Source organism: Plecotus auritus (assembly GCF_963455305.1).
Source record: "Plecotus auritus genome assembly, chromosome: 1".
Lineage (NCBI taxonomy): Eukaryota > Metazoa > Chordata > Mammalia > Chiroptera > Vespertilionidae > Plecotus > Plecotus auritus.
In genome coordinates, this window is record NC_137770.1 from 84,278,852 (window position 1) to 84,299,518 (window position 20,667).

The 20,667-nt window shown below is 52.9% G+C and overlaps 2 protein-coding genes across 5 annotated transcripts; both read right to left on the minus strand.

Annotated features, from left to right (window-relative positions):
• Positions 1 to 346: 346 nt before the first annotated feature.
• SLC22A17 (solute carrier family 22 member 17) lies at positions 347 to 7,622 on the minus strand (the record flags this gene model as incomplete). Its single annotated transcript, XM_080650625.1, has 11 exons — positions 347 to 957; positions 1,108 to 1,219; positions 1,488 to 1,705; positions 1,862 to 1,967; positions 2,133 to 2,278; positions 2,477 to 2,642; positions 3,235 to 3,389; positions 5,499 to 5,602; positions 5,695 to 6,195; positions 6,389 to 6,672; positions 7,592 to 7,622. 11 exons carry the CDS (start codon positions 7,620 to 7,622, stop codon positions 669 to 671), a joined length of 2,112 nt encoding a protein of 703 aa, XP_080506751.1. The 3' UTR covers positions 347 to 668.
• A 3,334-nt stretch (positions 7,623 to 10,956) lies between these two features.
• EFS (embryonal Fyn-associated substrate) lies at positions 10,957 to 20,667 on the minus strand. Of its 4 annotated transcripts, none has more exons than XM_080672441.1 (7): positions 19,708 to 20,667; positions 14,961 to 15,041; positions 14,763 to 14,897; positions 14,387 to 14,527; positions 13,572 to 14,285; positions 13,107 to 13,196; positions 10,957 to 11,954 (listed from the first exon to the last, which is right to left on the minus strand). In XM_080672441.1, the coding sequence occupies exons 1-7, from the start codon at positions 19,723 to 19,725 to the stop codon at positions 11,520 to 11,522; spliced, it is 1,614 nt and encodes a 537-aa protein (XP_080528567.1). In that variant the 5' UTR covers positions 19,726 to 20,667; the 3' UTR covers positions 10,957 to 11,519. The 4 variants fall into 4 exon arrangements, with proteins under 4 accessions (XP_080528567.1, XP_080528568.1, XP_080528565.1 ...); XM_080672442.1 differs by having other exon boundaries at positions 14,763 to 14,874; positions 19,708 to 19,736; XM_080672440.1 differs by having other exon boundaries at positions 10,999 to 11,290; positions 11,684 to 11,954; positions 14,763 to 15,041.

A 20,667-nucleotide genomic window follows, 5' to 3' on the forward strand; every position in this document is an offset into this window, starting at 1 on the left:
TGTTAGCTCCCCACCACACCCCTCTAATAATTTCCCTTTTTGTTTAAGTTCATTGGAATCCGTTTTTATTGTTCACAACAACAAAAAAAACTTTAATTGATCCAAACACCTACCTTGCAGTGTTGTAAGGATTAAGTGATTAAATGAAGTTTGTAAAGTGCCTAACCCAGTCCTAGCAGCATAGCAATCAGTAATGGGCAGTAGCTGTCTATAAGTTAACACAGGGTGGGGGGTGAGGGGACATGGCACAGGGAGGAGAAGGGAGGTTGTCATTGGTTTTAGTTCCGCTGAGAAACCTTCCCCCAAGAGGTAGTTGAAGGACAACAGAAGGGAGGGAACTCCAGGCTATGGTATGCTCATTTAATCAAAATGTCTTTATTGAAACAGAATGATAGAGCAAGAAAGAATGAGGTCTGGGAGGATGTCTTTGGGCACAGGATGAAGCCCAGACCAGGTGGTTACAGTGTGGAGCTCTCTCCCTGTCCCCTGACTCTTGCCAAGGAAGTGAACACAAAGCAGCAGGGAGGAGATGGGGGTAGGGACAGCCCTCTGAGCTCTACTTGATGGCTGGCGTGAGATGCCTCTGAGCCTCCCAATCTTCTTACCAGGCAGGGCCTTATGTCACCTTTCCGTATGGGCCAGCCTCCTGCAGGGTGCTCAGAGGCCACTCAGAGGGCAGGGTTGGGGGTGGCAAGCAGCGGGACATGGTCACAGCGGTTAGGGGGTGGCTGCCGCAGCAGAGAAGGCCGGCGGCACAGCTCCCCATCCCGGAGCACCTCAGGCAGGAGCTTGCGCTTGGTTTCCGGCAGAAGCATAATGCTGAGGATGCAGAGAAGGGCACAGGCTGCCAGCACTACATGCTGCAGGAAGGCTCCGTGGCCCATGTGGAGGCGCTGGGCTGGGTCACTCAGCCCTCCAAGTGCCCCCAGTGCCATGATCAGGCCCAGGCCTCGGCCCCTGGGAGAGATGGAGTTGGCACTCAGCCTCTAGCTGTGGGTCTCACTCCCACCCTTCTCTAGCAGCCTTCCCTCCTTCATCCCAGGGGCTCTGTCCTTGGTGGATGACCAGGAGGCCTGGCCCTGCCCCTGGCAGCACCCTTACTCTCACCGGACAGTGGTGGGGATGACTTCAGAAGCAAGGAGGGTACTGAGGATTCCAGCAGCTTGGGAGGAGAAGAGGCCAAGGACAGAGAAGGTGGTGATGGCGGCCTCATTCAGATCTGGAGGACCAAGGAGGAAGCATGAATGGAGGCGGGAGACCATGCTTGGCCTAGTCCCTCGCTCCATCCCCTTGCTCTCTGATCCTATGGCTAGGTGGATGGGCTCTGGGCATTCACTAATTGATTGGGAGAACAGATAGGGTATGTGGCCAGGGAAGGACTGTGGAGATCTGGGCAGGGGCTGGTCTTGTCTTAGGAGGCCTGTCTGAGGCTCCTCTGCCTGGGTTCCTTTGCTGAGCCCATACTATGGGGAAGGGAGGATGCTCACAATCCCACAGGCCCAGCAGGACCAGGGACGCAATGCCAGTGAGCGTCATCAAGAGAAGCAGGATGCCCCGGCGGCCAAATCGGTCCACGGTGACCCCCAGGAAGACACAGGCCAGGGCCGCTGTGCCACTGGCTAGCAGGGAGCACAGGTAGAAGTCCGATGGGCTCCCTCCTCCTCCCACAGGCTGGTAGCAGTGACGAATGGCGTGGGCAATAAAGCTGTGAGAAGGAGTGGGAAAACAGAAAGGTGCCTGCATCCCCACCCGCAGCTTTCCACGGCTCTGGCTGCCCTCTGCGGGGTCCTCATGCCTTCTCCACCCAGCCAGCCCCCATCCCAGCTACTGGCCTGGCCCTTGGCTCAGACCCCAGGCTCACTTGGTGAAGCCCAGGATAAGCAGGTTTTTCCAGATGTTGCGGTAGTTGAGGAGGGATGCGAGGGAAAAGGAGGATGTTGCAGGGAGAGGGCAGGTGTTCTCCAGGTCTTTGGGAGAGAAAGGGAGGAGCTGTCAGAAGGAGCAGCAGAGAACCCAGGGTCTTCCCACATGAGTGGTGGGGACCGTGGGAGAAGGTGCACAGCTATAACCATGCAGAGGGCACCGTCATGTGTGCATGTGAGAGAGCATCTGTAGGGACCCCTGTCTCCTACCCTGCAGGGCCTCCTGAGCTTCCTCTCCCAGCATCTGCCCATGGGGCCGGTTCCGCTCAGCCAGGATCCTCAGCACCGATTGGGCCTCCTCAATCTGTCGCTTCACTATCAACCATCGTGCAGACTCCAGAAACAGACCAGGCCAGCTGGGGGCAGGGGTGTGGGGTACACAGTGAAGCCTCCCATCTTCTGACACAGGGATGGGAAACTGCCCCCCTCTGAGGGGCTGGGGCTGGGGCAGGCCTGGACGAGGGGTAGTGGAGAAGAGGGGGGTCTCTAGGCTAGAGCTAAGATGGAGAGGGAGATGAGAATGACCCAGACAGCAGGTGAAGGGTGATACTGACCCATAAAACAGGAAGAGGATGCAGGGAGCGGTGATCATTCGCTGAAGAAATCGCCAGTCCTTAGAGACAAGGGCCAGGCCCAGGAACAGGAAGTGTCCCCCCACCCCAACTAACTCCCCTGCTAGGGCCACCCGAAGCCTCTGGGTTGGGTCGCACAGCTCCAAGCCTGGAGATACAGCAGGGACAGGGAGGAGAGGTCAGGGAGGAAGGAGGCATGGGAGAGAAAAGGAGAGAGGGAGGGAGGAGGACAGAGAGTGAGGTCAGACCCTGATTGGAGGCTGCAGCTGTCACCTCCCACAGACTAACCTCTAAATGGCAAAGAGTGGAGAGATTGTTCAGTCCTCTCTCCTCTCCTGCTCAAATGTGGGAGGGCTGGAGGGTCAGAGTCCCTGATGGGTGTTCAGCATTCCCAATTATAGGCTCTTTCATATCAGACCTTATATGACCTTCATATCAACCCTTGTTCAAGGTCACACAGCTAGTTAGGATTTTATTTTTAAAATAGGACTATTACCTGACAGCAGTAAGTCTAGGGCAAGGAAATCTTAAAGATAGTGGAAGGAGATGGGTGTGGATAGATGAAAGAACCCTGGATCTTTCAAAGGCCTGGGCAGAAAGACAGCTTAGAGTCTGGACAGCTGAAATTTGGGGCTGAAGAAGGGACTGAGGGAACCCTAGGGGGCAGTGGGAATGGCCTGGGTTGTACACAGGCAGGGGTGAACCCCAAGGGAAGGACCTCTTTGGAGGGTGCCACTCACGCATCAGGTAGACACCAAGGTCAACACCAGCAAGCAGGAAGCCCAGGAGGAATCGAAGGGCCATGACACCGGTGGAGGAGCCTGCAGCAGCCCCTCCCACTCCACAGGGGCCCACCAGCCCCAAGGTCAGCAGCACAATCCCTCGACGGCCAAACCTGGAAAGTGTGCAGGGCCTCTGGTCACCCAGACCCCCTGGGGGAGGCATTGCTGGGTGGGGCACAGTTGCCCAATTCACAGCTGGAGGTATGAGGTTGAGGCCTTGGGAGCAAGAGTTGGACTGAGGCTAGAGAAGATGGAAGGGAATGGGACCATGGGTAAGTTATGTCTGGCAACCAGGCACTTAGGTAAGGCTATGGTTCTATGGGGGTGGGACCAGACTCTTGTGGATGGGGCTATTGATCAGAGCTTAGGGCATTTCTCTGTGGAAGTGAGACCAATCATCAGAGGGGATGGGATATTGCTAAGGGGACTTGGAACCATTCATCCTTAGTGATAGAGGTCAGTTGGGATGAAGCTTGTCTCACTCAGACTGGTCAGAGAAGATGGGGTCATTGATATATGTACGGGGTTGGAGTTACTGATCAATGGAGGTGGGTCCATTGGCCACTTGTGCCTGGGTATAGTATTGTTCAGTGAAGATGGAGCTATTGGTCTTAGGGAACTGAGTAATTGATTTTGGAGGATGAGGCCATTGTCCCATGGGGTTGGGGCATGCGTCTGTTTGTCCATAAGGATTGTGAGTAGAAATGGGGCCACTGGCCAGAAGATGGAGCCACTAATCCATGGGCATGGAGATTTAATCCATGGATTAGGACTATGGATCAGTGGGGATAATTCCTAATCTTAAAGATTGGACAATTGATCTTTGGGGATGGAGCCATTGATTCACGGGGTGGGGGAATCTTAGTCCATGTGGGTGGGGCTATTGTTCAGTGGGGATGAATCTATGAATCCAGCGGAATAATCAGTAAGGATTGGGTCACAGACCAAGGGAAATTAGACTATTGGTCAGTGATGATGGATAGGGCTACTGATCCTTGGAGGCCAAGCTATGATCTTTGGGGATAATACCAAAGATCTATGGGGATGAAGATTGGGATCACTGGTCATTGGGAGTAATACTATTGACCCAATAGAGTGGGGCCATATTTCCATGAGATGAGTTTATTGGTTAATGGGGCTAAAGCTACTGAATTTAGAAGACTGAATTATTGGTCTTAGGTGATGAGGCTATGATTTCATAGGAATAATGCTACTGGTCTGTGAGAGTGAGACCATTAATGCATGAGGATGGGTATTGACCTATGGATTTAGAATAATTTGCCCAAAAGGATTTGTGACTACTGGGCAGTAAGGATAGGTATAGATTTTAGGGAATTGGATTATTGAATGTTGGGTTGCCTTTGATCTATGAGAGTTGAGCTATTAATCCATTTGGATAGGACTGTAGATTAAGTGGAAGTTAGTTTAATAATCCATGGGGATGGTCAGTGGAGATGGAGCACTTGGTCAGTGGTGACAGTATTGAGAATCAGAGGAGATAGGAGTTCTGATCCCTGGGGAAAGCTGTTGGTTGGTAGGGATAAGCTGATCCTTGAGATAAGGCCACTGATTCATGGAAAAGGGGTGTTTGGTCTGAGAGGATCTGAGAGCACTGAAGACCCATGAGGATGGAACTTTTAATTTCTGGGGGAGTGGTGCTATTGTGGTCATTGATCCCTGGGGATTGGACTATTGATCCATGAGGGTGGAATCATTTGTTTGTAGAGTTGAACTATACTGATCAATGGGAATGGGGTTAAGAATTAACATAATTATCTTTAGAAATGAGGCCATTGAGATGGAGCTAATAGTCCACATGGATGGGGCTATTAATGGGGATGAATCCATTAATCTATGAGGATGGTGAGGGAGTTGGTTAGTGATGATAGGAACAACAGAGGAGGAGCTAGGACTTTTTATATGTAGAGATAGGGTTTTTGGTCATGGAGATGGAGCTATGGTCTTTGGAGATGATGCCGTTGATCCATGAATATGGGGAATTGGGGTGAAGTCATTCCCTGTTGCAGAAGAAGTATTTCTTGACGGAGAGTGCAGTTGAGACAGGGATGGGGGTGCACATCATTGAACAGAAGTCCCGAGAAGGCTGCAGAGTCCAGCGACTACTCTTCGACTACTCTTCGGCCTCTTGCCAACACCAGCTGCCTGAGCTAGCCTGCCTAGCACCCCTCCTCTCTGCTTGCCCTGTCCCTGGCAGCCCTCACCTGTCCGCAGGGTAGCCCAGGAACAAGTAGCCGGAGGCAAAGCCCAAGATGAAGAGGATCTGCTCCAGGATCACCTGCCAGCCCAGGTCACACACCAGATCCCACTGGGGATGTGAGAAGGATGGAGTGGGTATGAGGCCCTGAGTGGGTGGCTCTCAGCCCACCCTCAGACCCGGAGCCCACCCAGGCGCCTCACCTGGCCGATGGCATTGGTGGTGAGCACTGGCAAGCCGTTGTAGTCCCAGTCTTTGAGACAGTGGTTGAAGTCCGGCGGGGCAAAGCCACTGCACGAGGGGTCTGTACTGGTGGCGACACGGCTGGCGACGCTGGCTGCAATCGCGGCGCTGGCGACGCCAACACCGCTGGCGTTGGGGGGCTGCTCCCAGCCAGAGGCGTTGGGAGCAAAGCCCCCGTAGTGGCAGTGCAGTGGGGGCGCCAGCGTGAAGATGGGGTCCGAGGCCAGGCCCAGCGCCACGAAGAGCACAGGCAGGCAGCAGAGGCCGAGCTGCAGCTGCTGCCCCCCACCCAGCGCCCCTATCTGGGCAAGCAGCGCCTCGAAGCTGAGGGGGCCGGAGGGCACGGCCAGCGACAGGCTGCTGCCCAGCCCGCCGCGGCCCGCGTCGCCCTCCCCCTCCCGCTCGCGCTGTCGCTCACCCTGCAGCTGCTCAGTGGGCACCGCATCTCCGAGGGTTCCGACCTGCTTGGGGAGTGGGGGGTGGGAGGTGGGGCGGGAGAGGCAGAAGAAGGGTGAATCGGAGAAAATTGCAAAGCAAGGGAAGAGGGCGGGCGCTCGAGCAAGGAAGGCAGTCAAGGGCCGGGGGATGCGCGGAGGAAAACGCCAGGCGCGGGTGCGGAAGGTGATGGCGTAGCCTTAGCGCGCAGGCACTTACTCCGTTGGGGTTGGGGGTGATCTCTACATTGCTGTCGATTTTGCTGCCGCCCCCGCCATTGGGCTCCGGGGTCCCGGTGGCCACCCGGGGAGCCAGCTTGTCGACCTCAGGGGCCCTGCGGGGCCTCGCCGAAAGGATGCGCTGTCCTCTGGCCCAGTGGTGCGCTGGATGCCCAGACACAGAGCCCAGAGACCCCGCTCTGCAGCTCTGCAGCCGCGGGCGCCTCCTTCGTCTCTGCGATCTCAGCGCCGATTTCTCCTCCCCTTCCTCCAGACTCTCCTCCCCTTCTCACGTCAGCAGAACCGTCGGTCCAGACTCTTCGTCAGAGAGAGGAAGGGGGGCCAGGACCCAGGAGAGGGAGGGGATGGGCTCTGTCTCCGTTCCCTGCGTCTGAAGGCTATTGCGGTAAAAAGGGAAAAAAGCTGAAGGATGGTAGCTAACCCACGCAGATGCCAGAGATTCCTTCTTTGCTTCCAATTCTTACCAACTATCCACCCATTCATCCATCCACTCATTGATTCATCAATAAAATTTATGAAGCTTCTACTCTGTGCCTGGCCTTGTGCTAGGCTTGGGTATAATAGAATGAACAAGACACCTTGGAGTAGCTTACTGCGGGGACAGAAGAGTGAAATGATCATTACAGTACAAGACATGCATATGGAGGGCTGGGTTGGGCACTGTGCTCAGCCCTGGCTGCCCTCCTGCAACAAGACCACTTCGCGTTTCACTCAGGTGAGTCACCATTTCTCAACAGCATTTGGCACTGTTGACCACCCCTTCCTCTAAGTACTTTCTTCCTTGACTGCTAAGTCCCACATTCTCCTGGTTTTCTTTCTCTTTTTTTAAAAGTTTCTTTTTCCCCAAGGAAAGTTTAAAAAACATTTTCATTGATTTCAGAGAGGAAGGGAGAGGGAAAGAGAGATATATCAGTGATGAGAGAGAATCACTGATTGGTTGCCTCCTGCAGGCTCCCTTCTGGGGATGGAGTGCACATCCCAGGCATATGCCCTTGACCAGAATCAAACCCAGGACCCTTCAATCCACAGGTCAATACTCTATCCACTGAGCCAAACCATCTAGGGCTTGATTTTCTTTCTCTTGCTCCTCTTTTCTCTACTGCAGGCTCATCCTTCTCTTCTTCATCACTCCCTGTCTGGTCCTCAGAGGCTTAGTCCTACCTAGGTCCTCCTCTTAGCTCACACTGTTCCCTGCACCTGGGGATCTCGCTCATGCCCACAGCTTCACCCTCAGTATAAACAATACAAACCAACATATATCTGGTCCCCAGACTTACATTTCCAGCTCCTGTTACTGAACCACCTCCCAAAAGTCAGGTTTGCGTGCCCAATGCACTAGTCAGATAAACACTGAAACAATGGTGCTTGGAGATAAAGGTTTATTTGATTTGGCCAAATCAAGAAGACAGAAGAGCAAGAGCTCTCACATTCATCTTCTGAAAAAAGCAACAGTAGAGAGTTTTTATGCAGCTAGGGAGTAGGGGAGGAAGAAATGTTTCTTCAGTCACTGTTGACCATCAGTTTCACTCCTACCTCTCATCTGAGTCCAACCCTTGAAGCCTTCTTCTTTGACCTCTTACCTTGGATGACTCATAGGGACCTTAAACCCAATGTGGCCATGCTCTTCCCCTACTAACCTGGTTGTCTTCAAGTGTGTCCTACCTGAATGGCCCCCTCGTCATCCAATTGTGGCCAGATGCTCAGGTGACAGTCCTCAGAGTGCCCTCTTCCTTACCGCCCCATCAAATCCTTTTCAAAATCCTGCCCATTTTACTAGTACTTATATTCTCCTCTTTTCCGTTTCTCTCCATCTCTACCACCATTAGTCAAGCTACCTGTTGCACAGACTGCTTTAGCCTCCTAATTCCTAACTGGTGCTTGTGTCCACTGTGTTTCAGCATCCTTTCCCCATCTGTTATGTAGAGTGCATATGGAGTGATCTTTTCAAAATGCAGATCTGTTCATGTCCCTTTCCTGCTTAACAACCTTGAATGGCTTCTCCTCGCCATCAAGGTAGATAGTATGTTAGACAGCTCATACATGGTTCTGCATGCTTCGCCCCATGCGCTCTGCAGCTCCATCTCACTTCTCAAACATTCACTGCAGTCACACTGGACTCTTTTTTTGTTTTGTTTTTTAATGCCACAAGCTTGTCTTATATTAGAAGGCTTCTCTTCCCCCTTAATCAAGTCCTCATCGTTCAGCTGTCAACTCAAGCATTATTTGCCTAAGAAGCCTTCCCTAACTCCTAGAATTGCTACTCAGTGTGATTTACAGACCAGGAGCACCCACATCACCTGGGAGCTTGTTAGAAATGCGGAATCACAGGCCTTTTAACCAGATCCCATTAGAGATACACTTGTCTAAGAGGTTTGATACCTAATAGGTACTTTTTTCTCTTATCTCAGATAAGGACTAGAAAGGAGTGTCCTGTCAGACTGTCAGGAAATCCATTCCCTCTTCTCTCTACCGAACCAACTTCTGAAATTTTCTCCTGTTCTGAAATTTTCCAAATATGGGAAACTCTTCTGATGTCTTTAGCAGCCTCCCACCACTTCCCTCCCCCCAACTCATTTCAGCACCTCCTCAGGGTTTACTTTGGCGCTGGCACAGCCAACATTCCCTGAAGATTTATGTATGTGTTCTTTTTTTAAAAAAATATATATATTTTTTATTGATTTCAGAAAGGGAGATAGAGAGATAGAAACATCAATGATGAGAATCATTGACTGGCTGCCTCCTGCATGTCCCCAACTGGGGGGGAATCGAGCCTGCGACCCGGGCATGTGCCCTTGGCCGGAATCGAACCTGGGACCCTTTAGTCCGGAGGCTGACGCTCTATCCACTGAGCCAAACCGGCTAGGGCTGTATCTGCGTTCTTGTGTCTGTCCTGGAATCATTCCCTTAACTTTATATGGTGCTGGGCTGTTCATATGCATTATCTTGTTAGGGCCTCACAACAACCCTGTGAGAATATTATGACCAATCTCATATCAAAGCTGAAACGGACTCCGAGGGGCTGACAGGATTTACTGCAGACACATAGGTACATGATGTTTCTGGGACTTGCTCTAATTCCAAGTTGATCTCTTAAAATTCTTTTTGGATGATGGAAGACTGCCCCTGTTACAAGTCTTCAACACATAGGGGTGAATTTTGGTAGCCCCAGAACCTGGAAATGAGTTTTCTTTTAAGAGTGAAATGAGCAAGGAACCCATAATGAAAGAGGCAAATGCATAGGGAATGCTAAGACATTAGGATGTGATTGAACTTTGGGGTGCTTCCAATCCAGTCACTGTGCCAGGGCATCATCTTAGGAAAGCAGGACTGAGCCCTGGCCAGTGTGATCAGTGGTTAGAGCGCCAGCCCATGGACTGAAGCAGCGGTTGCCAACCGGTGGTCCGTGGACCACTGGTGGTCCATGAGGTCCGAAAGGTTGGTGACCACTGGACTGAAGGACTGCCAGTTCAATTCGCAGGCAAGGGCATGTACTTTGGTTGCAGGTTCCCCAGTCTGGGTAGGCAACCTGCAGTAGACAACCATTCGATGTTTCTCTTTCTCCCCATCCTCCCTCCCTTCCTTCCACTATCTAGAAATCAATGGAAAAAATATCCTAGGGTGAGGATTAAAAAAAAAAAAAAAAAGAAAGAAAGAAAAGAAAAAAGGAAAGCAGGACTGAAGCTATGGATCTGTGGCTTGGACTTCCTTTTTGGCAAATGGTTGGTGATCCCCATCTATGCTTTAGTTCATCTGTTTCACCAAAGCCCTGAGGGCTATGGACTTCCAGCACACTAAATTCATCAGCCCCTCAGCTTCTCTAAAAGATGGTGTCCAGAATGATGGTCAGCAGGAAGCCTGGGAAGAAGAGTTTAAGGGACTGACCTTCTTGGGTTAACTCAAGGGACAGGGCACACAGGCTAGCCAGCAGCACTCTCCAGCTGACCAGAGCTATCCTGTGATGCAAAGGTGAGAGCTGGGGTGACCCTTCAGCACAGCACTTTCAAAGGCTCTGTGTGGCCAGCCTCTCCACATGTGCACCTCTCTGATAACACCATTTTTTGACAAGGAGGTCTTGGAGAGGCCTCCAATCAGTCATCAGGGTCTGTCTTCCTGGAATGCTAGTTGTCAGATTCTTCTGGTTCTCTTATCCTTGGGGTCTCAGTTCCGATATCACCTCCCAACCATCCTAAAGTCTTTCCATGGGCTCTCCCCTCATCTAGTTAGTTCTTCACATCGCCCTGTTCATTTCTATTACCAGCAACTGTCAAATCTGTGGCAAATTTTTAAAAAAAATTTACTTTTTTTAATGGATTCGTTTGTGTCCATTCCACCCCCACAATGTATCTTCAGAACTACAGAACGTCATGGGAGCTGAGAACATGCTGAATGAACAGTTGTTAATTTCCCCCAAACCCCTAAAGGCATCCTGTCTATGGTGTGTACCCCATAGGTTGGGCTCAGGGGCACCAGACCTATGCCTCCCCGCCCCCCCCCCCCCCACACACACACACAGCCCCCAGGCTCTCAAGGAACAGTCAGGGAGCCAGACAGCAGGTTTTATTGAGATGCACACCCAGTGCCTGAGGCCAGCTCTCTCCAGCTTCCTGTGGGAAGGAGGTCTCTGGCTTCTCCCAGACCTTCACATTCCCGGCAATCAATGTACTGCTCTTATTCTCAACTAACAGTGAGGCACAGATGCTCTACAGCCAAGAAACAGGACCAGAAAGGGGCTCCGGGTGGCCTAGGTTTCAGTCTCCTGAGTCTCTGTGGGGCCAAGCTTGCAGAGGTGGGCAGCAGTGCCTTGACCAAGTACCTCCACCCCAGGCTGACAGAGGAGGAAGAGTCCAGTTCCCTGCTGCCCCAGAGGGCCTGGCACCTGCTCCTGACAAAGCAGGGAATAATATTAAATAAAAATAATTTATACAAAATGGCTCATACAAAAAGCTGTGGATGGAGGGAAGAGACGCCTCTGAGAGACTGAGATGACTGGAAGGGACAGGAATGGGGAAAGACTGCCACTTCTCCTAGTGCCTAAAGCAGAGACCTCCAGCTGCCAAGGACTGGAGGGAGCTCTGGCAGGCAGGGGAGGGGCAGAGCAGGGCTGGGGGCCCTCAGGGGGCCAGGCTGGTGAGCAGGGTGGTGAATTGCAGGGCCTGCCCCGCCAGCTGTGTCACACACTGTGCCATCTCTTGGGCTGCAGAACCAGATGGGTAGCCCAGAGCAGCCCCCTTGACAGCGAGCACAGTAGCCTGCAATGCCTGGCCCAGCGCTGTACCTGCAGCCCCAACCTGTGCTCGGAGAGCAGCGGAGGTTGCCAGCCGGCCCAGGGTGTCCCCAACAAACACCAGGCGGTGAGCAGCCACCACCAACTGCTTGCCATGGGGCACGAAGAGGCGTGGGGGCTGGTTGGCCCTGCTGCTGGACATCAGGGCTGCCACGGCTGCCTGCAATGCTGAGTAGTGGTTCTGGCACTGCCCTGCATAGAAGTGCAGGAGCTGTAGGTCTCCGGCGGGCAGAACCAGATGCTCCCCTGGGGACAGGACCTCCTAAGGGCAAGAGGAGTGATCAGTGGGATCGCTCTCATTAGGGTCACTTCTGCTCTCTCTTTCTTTCTCCTCCCCTCCCTTTGTTCCCCAGCCCTTCCTTTCTTCCTAGTGCAATCCCTTTAGCTCTTACCTCTGCCATCAGAACATTTAGATGCTCATAGCGAGCGGCAGAAAAGTGCTCAGGGTTGATGCCAGACAAATCTGGATTCAAACAAGTCTCTGAATGTCTTATTTGCTTATCTATAAACTGGGGAATCTAGTTCTGCACTGTCCAAAATAAACATAATGTGAACACACATGTAATTTTAACATCTATAGTAGCCACATTAAGAAAAGTAAAAAGAAACTTTGTTTTTGAACTCCAAATATACAAAAATGTTAATTTCAACATATCTTCAATATATAAATTGTTGAGATTTTTTTTTCATGCTATGTCGGCAAAATCTGGTGTGCATTTTATATCACACACACTGCCATTCAGACTAGCCACATGTCAAGTAATCAATAACCATATGTGACTAGTGGCTACCATATTGGATAGTGCAGGTCTAGTATCTGCCCCCTAAGGCTGCAGTGAAGATAACTCGATACAGTATATAGAAAGGGCTCAGAACAGAGCACTGCACACTGGATGCCCTATATGAGTACTTTCTATGGCTATGATTAGTGTTGACTCATGTGATGTGCTTAGTACAGGGTCTGGCACTTGGTAAATACTCGATAAATGGTAGCCACTGTGATTAAGACTAAGGAGACCACCTCACTTTCCTAAAGCCCAGAGAGATTAACTAGCCACTTCAGAGCCTCTGGCGTCTTAATGGTGGAGCTGGGATTAGGAGCCAGGTCTCTTAGGAACCCAGGAATTCAGCTGAAAGAGCCTCAGAAATCACCTGGCCCCGCTCTGACCCACAGCCCAGAAACTTGCTGCTCTCAACTGTTTGGTTTTCTGGTTCCTCTCCAACATTCTTTCCCCGATTTCTGAATTCCTGAAATCCTTTTCTAAGTTCCAGCTCCTTCCTCTTGAATTTTAACTTGTCTTCTCCAACTGCTCGGTGTCAATGAGCTTTTATCCCTATCCTATTAGTTCAGTTAAGAATATTCCTCCTCCTATGTTCCTGCCCCCCTTCCCCAGCATCACACCCACAGGATTACCTGCTGCTCCGGTGGCCCCCTCTCCAGCACTTCAGGATCCCCGGGCAAGGCTTTATCCAAGGGCCTAGATTCCTGAGCTTTATCCATACCCTGCAGGAAGGGTCAGGGTCTCAGTGCAAGGGTGAGGAACAGGGCAGGGTGGCCTCCTTGGCCCTCTCCACTTCCCCTTCCTTCTGGAGGTCTCTGCTGCCATCAGAGGTTGCATTCCTGGACTCCAGGTCTGAGACAGCTCTGGTGGCAAGTCAGAGGGCTCCGGGGCCCTAGGATGGGTTTAGGGGAGGAACATAGCACTGGTACAAGTGGTGTGGCCAAGCACTAGGGTCCCAGGCCAGAGGGTGCAGGGCCAGTGGAGGGGACTGAGGGGAGGGAGGAAGGGAGGGTCTGAACGTGGGCCCCAGGCCTCCTGCCTCCTCCCTGTGGTTCTCCAGGGGGCACTCTGGGAGGTGCGGCTGGAGGTGAGCTCACCTTCAGGTGGACGTAGTCGTACTCCTCGGCTCCTGGGATGCCCTCATACTCATTGTGGTGTCCTGCTGAACTGTCCTCCGCCTCCTGGCCCTCTGAGTCCCCCTCGACCTTAGGGCCCCCACAGCCAGGCAGGCGGGGTGGAGGTGGGGGCAGAGGCCTGTCCTGGATGCTGCCCTTTCTGCCTGGAGCAGGAGAAGGAGCCAGGGAAAGACTGGGGGCCTCAGGGACAGGCAGGGCGGGCAGAGGGCGGCGGGACAAGCTCTCTGCAGAGGGCAACCGGGGCCTGTGTGAGGGTGGAGGGCTTCTGGCTAGAAGCAGGGCCAGGGTGTCCGGGTCATTGGAGGTGGAGGCTCCTGGGGGCTCTGGAGGTGCCTCTGGCCCCAGCAGGGGCACGTCGTAGATGCCCTCATCAGTGCCGCCTTCCCCATCGGCTAGCAGCTCCTCAGGCGCTTCATACAGATTGAGCAGAGCTGATGCCCGTTTCAGGTTGGAGGGGGCAGCATAGAGGGGGGGCCCTGGTTCTCGGCCCTCCTCCCACTCCAGATCTGGCTCCAGCTCTGACGGTGATTTTGGGGCCAGAGGCACATCATAGGGAGCTTCGTCCTCTCCAGGGGATTGTGGGGTGACCCGGGCCAGAGAGCGGGAAAAGGAGGCAGGGGAGTCATAGGGGTCACTGGAGGGAACTCGGAGAGCAGAGGAGGGCACGTCGTAGACCTGGAGAGGGAGCAGCTAGTTACCATCAGGTTCAGCACTGGACTCACTCCAGAACTGTATTGGTTCCCTGCCCAACATACATACAGACCTCTAGTCCTCACCTCCAAGACACCTCCAGGGGTAGCCAGTTGGGTCCCGCTGCCTCTGGGGACCTTGTAGATGGGGTCAGGGGAGGGCAGGCAGAGTCCAGTTGGAGATCCTGAGGTCAGACAGGGCCGAGCTGGGGGTGGCACCACATACACCTGGGGAACCAAGACATGTGGGTCAGGAAGAGGGGGAACCAGGGAATCAGATAACATGTGCCTTGAAGGAGCATAGACACCTTCTGACCCCCCTCCCTGTCCCAAGGGCAAGGAGAACCCAGAAAGGGTTGGCAGCCAGGCTTTCTGCAGCAGAGCCCCTTAGGGCTCTCCCCGCCCAGCCTCACTGCAGGCACCAGCAAAAGGCTAAGGGGCTTGGGAGGGCTCTGACTCTCACCTCCTGGTCTTCATTGCTGTGTTCTGGGGCTGGATATGGTGAGCCAGGCTCGGCTGGGGGCACCTGGGAGAGGCTGGGCTTGGGTGCCGGGCCATCAGGAAGGAGCTTCACTCTGTTGGCGGGCACAATGCCCTGCTGGCCATGCAGGGAGCAGAGGCACCAGCCGTCCAGCCCATCAACACCCTCCCTCTGCAGTACCCGTAGAACATCCCCTCGGCGGAAGGACAGCTCCTGGGGGGACTCAGCGGTGTTGTCGTAGAGTGCCCGGGCCAGCTGGGCCTGGTGGGTGAGGTGGGAGTGGGAAGAGGGGTCTTCACAAACATATTAGGTCACGGCACCTCCTGCTCAAAACACTTTAGAGCTCATTTCCCTCAAGCTAAAAATCTGACCTCCTGGCTCAGCTCTTTCAGACAGCCCTGCCTTGTCTCCCACTTCATTCCCTGCACTCTCCCTCTTCCTTTCTATTCCTTGAACTAGACAAGTGCTTTCCCACCTCAGGGCTTTGCACTTGCTATTTCATTTACCCAGAAGGCTCTTCCTCTGACTGGCCCCTTTTTCCCCTTCAGTTCTGCTTAAATGTCACCTTCTCAAAGAGATCTTTTCTTCACTCTTCTTTCACCCCATTCTGTGTCTGTCTCCATCCATTGTTTCATTCATAATACTTTATACTATTTGTCTATTTTTATTATTGATTTCTACCCATACAGTGTAAGCCCTGTGAGACGGACTATTATATTCCTAGCCTCTGCAAATGGGCCTGACCTGGTATCCGTGCTCAATAAATACACTGAGAAAAAAAAAAAATCACTGAGTGGCCAGATTATTATGATCTCTGAGCACATAATAATCTGGCCACTCAGTGCATATATATATATATATATATATATATATATATATATATATATATATATATAGTAGAGGCCCGGTGCATGAATTCATGCATGAGTGGGGTCCAGCCAGCCTGGCCAGGAGGAGGGAATATGGGCGGTTGGCCGGCCTGCCTGCTGGTCGAACTCCTGGTCGAGGGGACAATTTGCATATTAACCTTTTATTATATAGGATATACACTGAGTGGCCAGATTATTATGTGTTCAGAGATCATAATAATCTGGCCACTCAGTGTATATGCTAAATGAATTTCTTTCAAAGCCTCATGTAGACAAGGAAGTCCTGCTAAGGTCTCCCATAGACTCTTCTTTACCTTCCGTTTCCCAGTCAGCATCTCCCACAAGCCAAAGGTTAGATGAAGCAACTGCAGAGACCCCTAACTCTGAGAGGGGCTGGGAGAGGCCAGCCCAGATAAGTACCTAGGCATAATAAGGAAGAAAACAGAAACCCAAGCAACTGTTTTGTTCTCAATCTGAGCAAATAAGGTTCAGAAGAGGATGAGGTTACCATGGAGAAAAGTACATAGATACATAGATGTGTGTGTGTGTGTGTGTGTGTGTGTGTGTGTGTGTGTGAGTGTAGGGGGACTGATGGACCAACCAAGAGGAAGCATTTATCAGTCTGTTTTCAGTCCTGTCTGGTAGGGACACCTAAGCTTTTACTTGGAGAGCTACAAGCTCAGGTAGAAGTCACAGATACCAAGTGCAAATTATGTATCCAGACACTGTGCAAGTCTTTGCACTAATCATCTCATCTCATTCCATCCTCACAGCAACCTTAGGAGGGAGGAGGCATCATTATCCCCATTTGGAAAGAAAACCAGAATAGAGAGGTTAGTACTTTACCCAATGACACACAGCTGGTGCAGCATGATTTGAGCCCCAGGCTGCTTGATTCCAGAGCCTGCACACACACACTCTCTCTTTTTTAATGTTTTTATTGATTTCAGAGAGAGGAAGAGAGAGATAGAAACATCAATGATGCCCTAGCCAGTTTGGCTCAGTGGATAGAGCGTTGGCATGCCCCCTATTGGGGACTGGGGATCAAGCCCACAACCCAGGCAGGTGCCCTGACTGGGAATCAAACCGTGACCTGCTGATTCATGGGTCGATGCTCAACCACTGAGCCACATTGGCCAAGCCAGAGCCTACACTCTCAAACACTCTTCTACTGCCTCTCACAATCACAAACATTAAGGACCTACTTTTACCCTGGCCAATGTGGCTCAGTTGTTTAGGCATTGTCCCCATGCACCGAGAGGTTGTTAGTTCAATTCCTGGTCAGGGCACATGCCTGGATTGGCCTGGTAGGAGGCAGCTGATCAATGCTCCTCTCTCCCATTAATGTTCCTCTTTCTCTCTCCCTCTCTCTAAAAATTAATAATATATATATTTTAAAAGGATCTACTTTTTCCTTCTTATATTAGTAACAGTGGTTAAGTCAAGAAGGTCCATGACTCAAGCATATTATACACAATTTCCCTTTGCTAGCCACCCCTCATAGGGCTTTGGGTCCACAATGTCCTTTGGTAGACTCAAGCTCAAACCACTCACAGTAGCCTATATAATAAAAGGTTAATATGCAAATTGACCGTAACAGCGGAATGACCCAGGAACCACTGGTCTCTATGACACGCACTGCTCAATGCAGGAGCTGCCCCCTAGTGGTCAGTGCGCTCCCACAGGGGGAGCTCCACTCAGCCACAAGCTGGGCTGACGGCTGCAAGCACAGCAGCAGTGGTAGTAGCCTCTCCTGTCTCCTCATCAGCAATAAGGATGTCCAACTGCAGCTTAGGCCCGCTCCCCGCGTCTCCCGGGCTGCCAGAGGGATGTCTGACTGCCAGCTTAGGTGGGCCTAAGCCGGCAGGTGGACTTCCCCCGAGGGCTCCCAGGCTGCCAAAGGGATGCCTGACTGCCAGCTTAGGCCCGATCCCCCTGGGAGTGGGCCTAAGCCGGCAGGTGGACATCCCCCAAAGGGTCCCAGACTGCGAGCGGGTGTAGGCCAGGCTGAGGGAACCCTTCCCCCTCCCCTGAGTGCACGAATTTTTGTGCACCAGGCCTTTAGTTGAAACATATTCTGCTTCAGTTATGTTTGCTAAGTGACTGCTGGCAGCATCCCAAGCAGTGGTGGCTTACACAGTGATGGCGGAGAGCAGGTAGTTGGGCATTATTGAGCAAGTAATCCACATGGGCTAATTCAGTAAAAAGTCTCAAGCTGAAGATCTCTGGCAGGCTGTATTTGGCCACCAGGCCCTGGGGAGGAGGATGCCCTGCTCAGCCAGCATGAGTGCATGTTTCCCTTGGCTAGTGTTTCCCTCGGATGGAGAGGTTGTCCAGCCCTTCATGGCTGGATGATGTCAACAGCAAACTGACTTCTCCTTTTGCCTGATTCAAACCATTTTCTGATGGTATGGGCTTCTAAAGGATATTGTTCCACAGAAAGAAAACGTGCTAACCAGATGACACAAATTCCTGGTCAGCATGGCACTTTTCTGTCTAACTGTAAATTATAAATTAGTATTTTGGATTTCGCCTAACTGGGTTTAAGAGCACAGTTTGGACGGAGGCAGACAGTACTGGGTTTGAGTCTTGGCTCTATCACTTTCTAACTGGGTGACTTTGCACAGGATGCTAAACCTCTCTGAGCCTGTTTCTTCTGTAGAATTCCATATCCATATCTGAATATCCATTTGGATAATAGTACTAGCTTCACAGGGATGTTGTGAAGACAGGATGAGATAATGTCTCAAGCAATCAGGGCTAAGCTTAGAGCCAGTAAATGCTCAATAAATATTAGCTGTTACTAGGCTCCTGTGAGTTTCATTAGCATAAATATCCCCACCCCCACCTCTGGTAAAAAGGAAAATCTACCTCCTGGGACTACACAGCTGATTAGCTGGCTTCTGAGCCAGCATCTTTATGTCAGAGTACATCCAGCTATCTTCAGGATCTCCCCCTTTCCCAGCTCTGAAAACTATGATGGTTTTTCCCACCATCATACAGATGGAGGAACTAAAAGGAGTTTGGTCTGAGAAGGAATGAAAATTGAACTCTTCCTAAGGACTATGGGAGGTTATGGGGAGGCATACTTCTCTTTCCAGCCTCCTTTCCAGAGTACCCATTCAGAGGGGGCCAGAAAGTGGGTGGCAGCCTCCCTATCACTGGGAATCCTAGAGCGTAGGGAAGGGTGGTAAGAGAACAGAGTTGTTTAGAATTCAGATGGCAAGGAGTGCAAGACAGCAAGTAGAGGTGGGGCTGTGGAGAGCTCCTCCCAGTGTTAGGTTTGAATTCTGTCCAATCAGGCCAAACCTCTGGGCCTTGCAATTGCAAGCACCCAGGCCAGAGTTGCTGATAGACTGATTGATGATGGGTGTGGTCACCCCTGCTCTGCCCGCCTCCTCAGGGACTAAGCTGACTTGTGAGGGAGGGGCTGCCTTAATGGGGGGTGGCAGTGGGCCACACGCTCTCTGAGATGCCTCCTCCCACTGCCCCATCACGCCAGCCAGCTGTCTCCTTGCTTTGTACCCAGAAAGTGGCCAGAGGCTGGCTGACATCACCTCCCCCTCTATCTATTTTCTCTTTCTCCCTGCCTGATCTCTCTGCCTTTGCTTCATTTCCTCCATTTCCTTCATCCCTCCTCTAGAGAAGGGCCTTCTTGGGCCCTCCAGCCTCTCCCATTTTTCTGAGCCACCTCCATTCTTTCAGCCCCCTCCCAACCTTTTACTGGCCTCCCAATCACAAGCCACTGCCAGCCACCACCGGCCATCTGTTCCCGCCAATAAATGAGCACATAGGACTCGGGCTAGACTTGCCCCCTCCCCTCTTTGCAGGACAGCCTCTAGAAAGAAAGAGAGAAGAAGGGGAGGGGGTGGGGAAAAGGGGGACTCCAGACACAGAAGGATGAGGAGAGAACACAAAACAAAAGTGGAGGGACACAGCGTCCTGGAGAAGAAAGGGACCAAGAAGAGAGACAAAGAGAAGGCAGAAATAAAAGTGACAGAGTGCAGGGCAGCTGTGGAGGTTTCTGCCCAGCTGCCTCCTCTCCCGGGTGGACTCACCGACGTGGCTATGGCCATGGCCTTGGCCTCCGGCGTGGCCTGCTCCAGGCCAGGCTCAGTTTCGCTGACTTCAGCAGCGGCTGCCCCGCACCATGGAGGCGGCCCCCAGCTTTGGCGCCTGAGTCGTGGCCTCCGCAGAGGTTGGAGGAGGAGAAAGAGAAAACCCACAAACTCCCCAAATGGGAGGCAGCTTGGCCAGGCAGGAGGAGGAGCAGCGGGGCGGGCTGGGGCGTCGCTGCGGGACCTTATCCAAAGGCGCGCGCTCCGTACAGTCCCCGCGGCCTCCCGGGGGCCGCCGGGTTGGCCAGGCCCCCGGAGCTGCCTGCCCCAGGCCGTGGAGACACCCCAGGTCCGCAGGGTCCGACTCCCTTGCGGGGCAGGGGCAGGCTACGAGGAGGGGGCTAAGGCGCTCGACGCCTCTCCAGGGCGCCCAGAATGGCCCCGAGGGCTGGGAGAAGCCGCCGGGGCGGTTGGGCTGGACGAGCGAGTTTAGGAACCAGCCCAACCCCACCCGGGACCGTAGAGCGAGGCTCCCGGGGCCGTGGTCGGGGCGGCAGGAGCAATGCGGCGGCCTCCCTGCTGGGGACGGAGGGAAAGCTAGAACGGAGCCATATGTCCCTCTTCAAACTTGCCCAACTTGGCGAAAGGAAGCCCGCTGACACCAAAGGCCTGCGAGCGCGTGGCCGTGGGGCTGCGTCGGCCCAGGCGCTCGTACGCCCGGCGGCCAGGTGGTTCGCACTTACGCGCACTCGCTCTCGGTGCGCCCGGGACCAGCGGTGCCGCGAAGACAGCCGGGCAAGGCTCGAGTGGCGGGACGGCCTTTCCAAAGCCAAAGAGGGGCTCACCGGAGCCCACCCGCCCTCCAACCCTCGGCAGCAGCGCGCGGGGCCACCGACGCCAGCTCCCACCCTCGGCCCCCGGCCCTGGGCGCCGATTCCCAGCCCGCTCACGCGCACCCTG

Excerpts from the sequence above, each read along its gene's own strand:
- EFS (XM_080672439.1), bottom strand. Across the intron at positions 14,528-14,762 it reads ACAGCAATGAAGACCAGGAG|GTGTATGTGGTGCCACCCCC; the intron begins GTGAGAGTCAGA and ends TTGGTTCCCCAG. Across the intron at positions 11,955-13,106 it reads GGGGGCCACCGGAGCAGCAG|GAGGTCCTGTCCCCAGGGGA; the intron begins GTAATCCTGTGG and ends TCTTGCCCTTAG.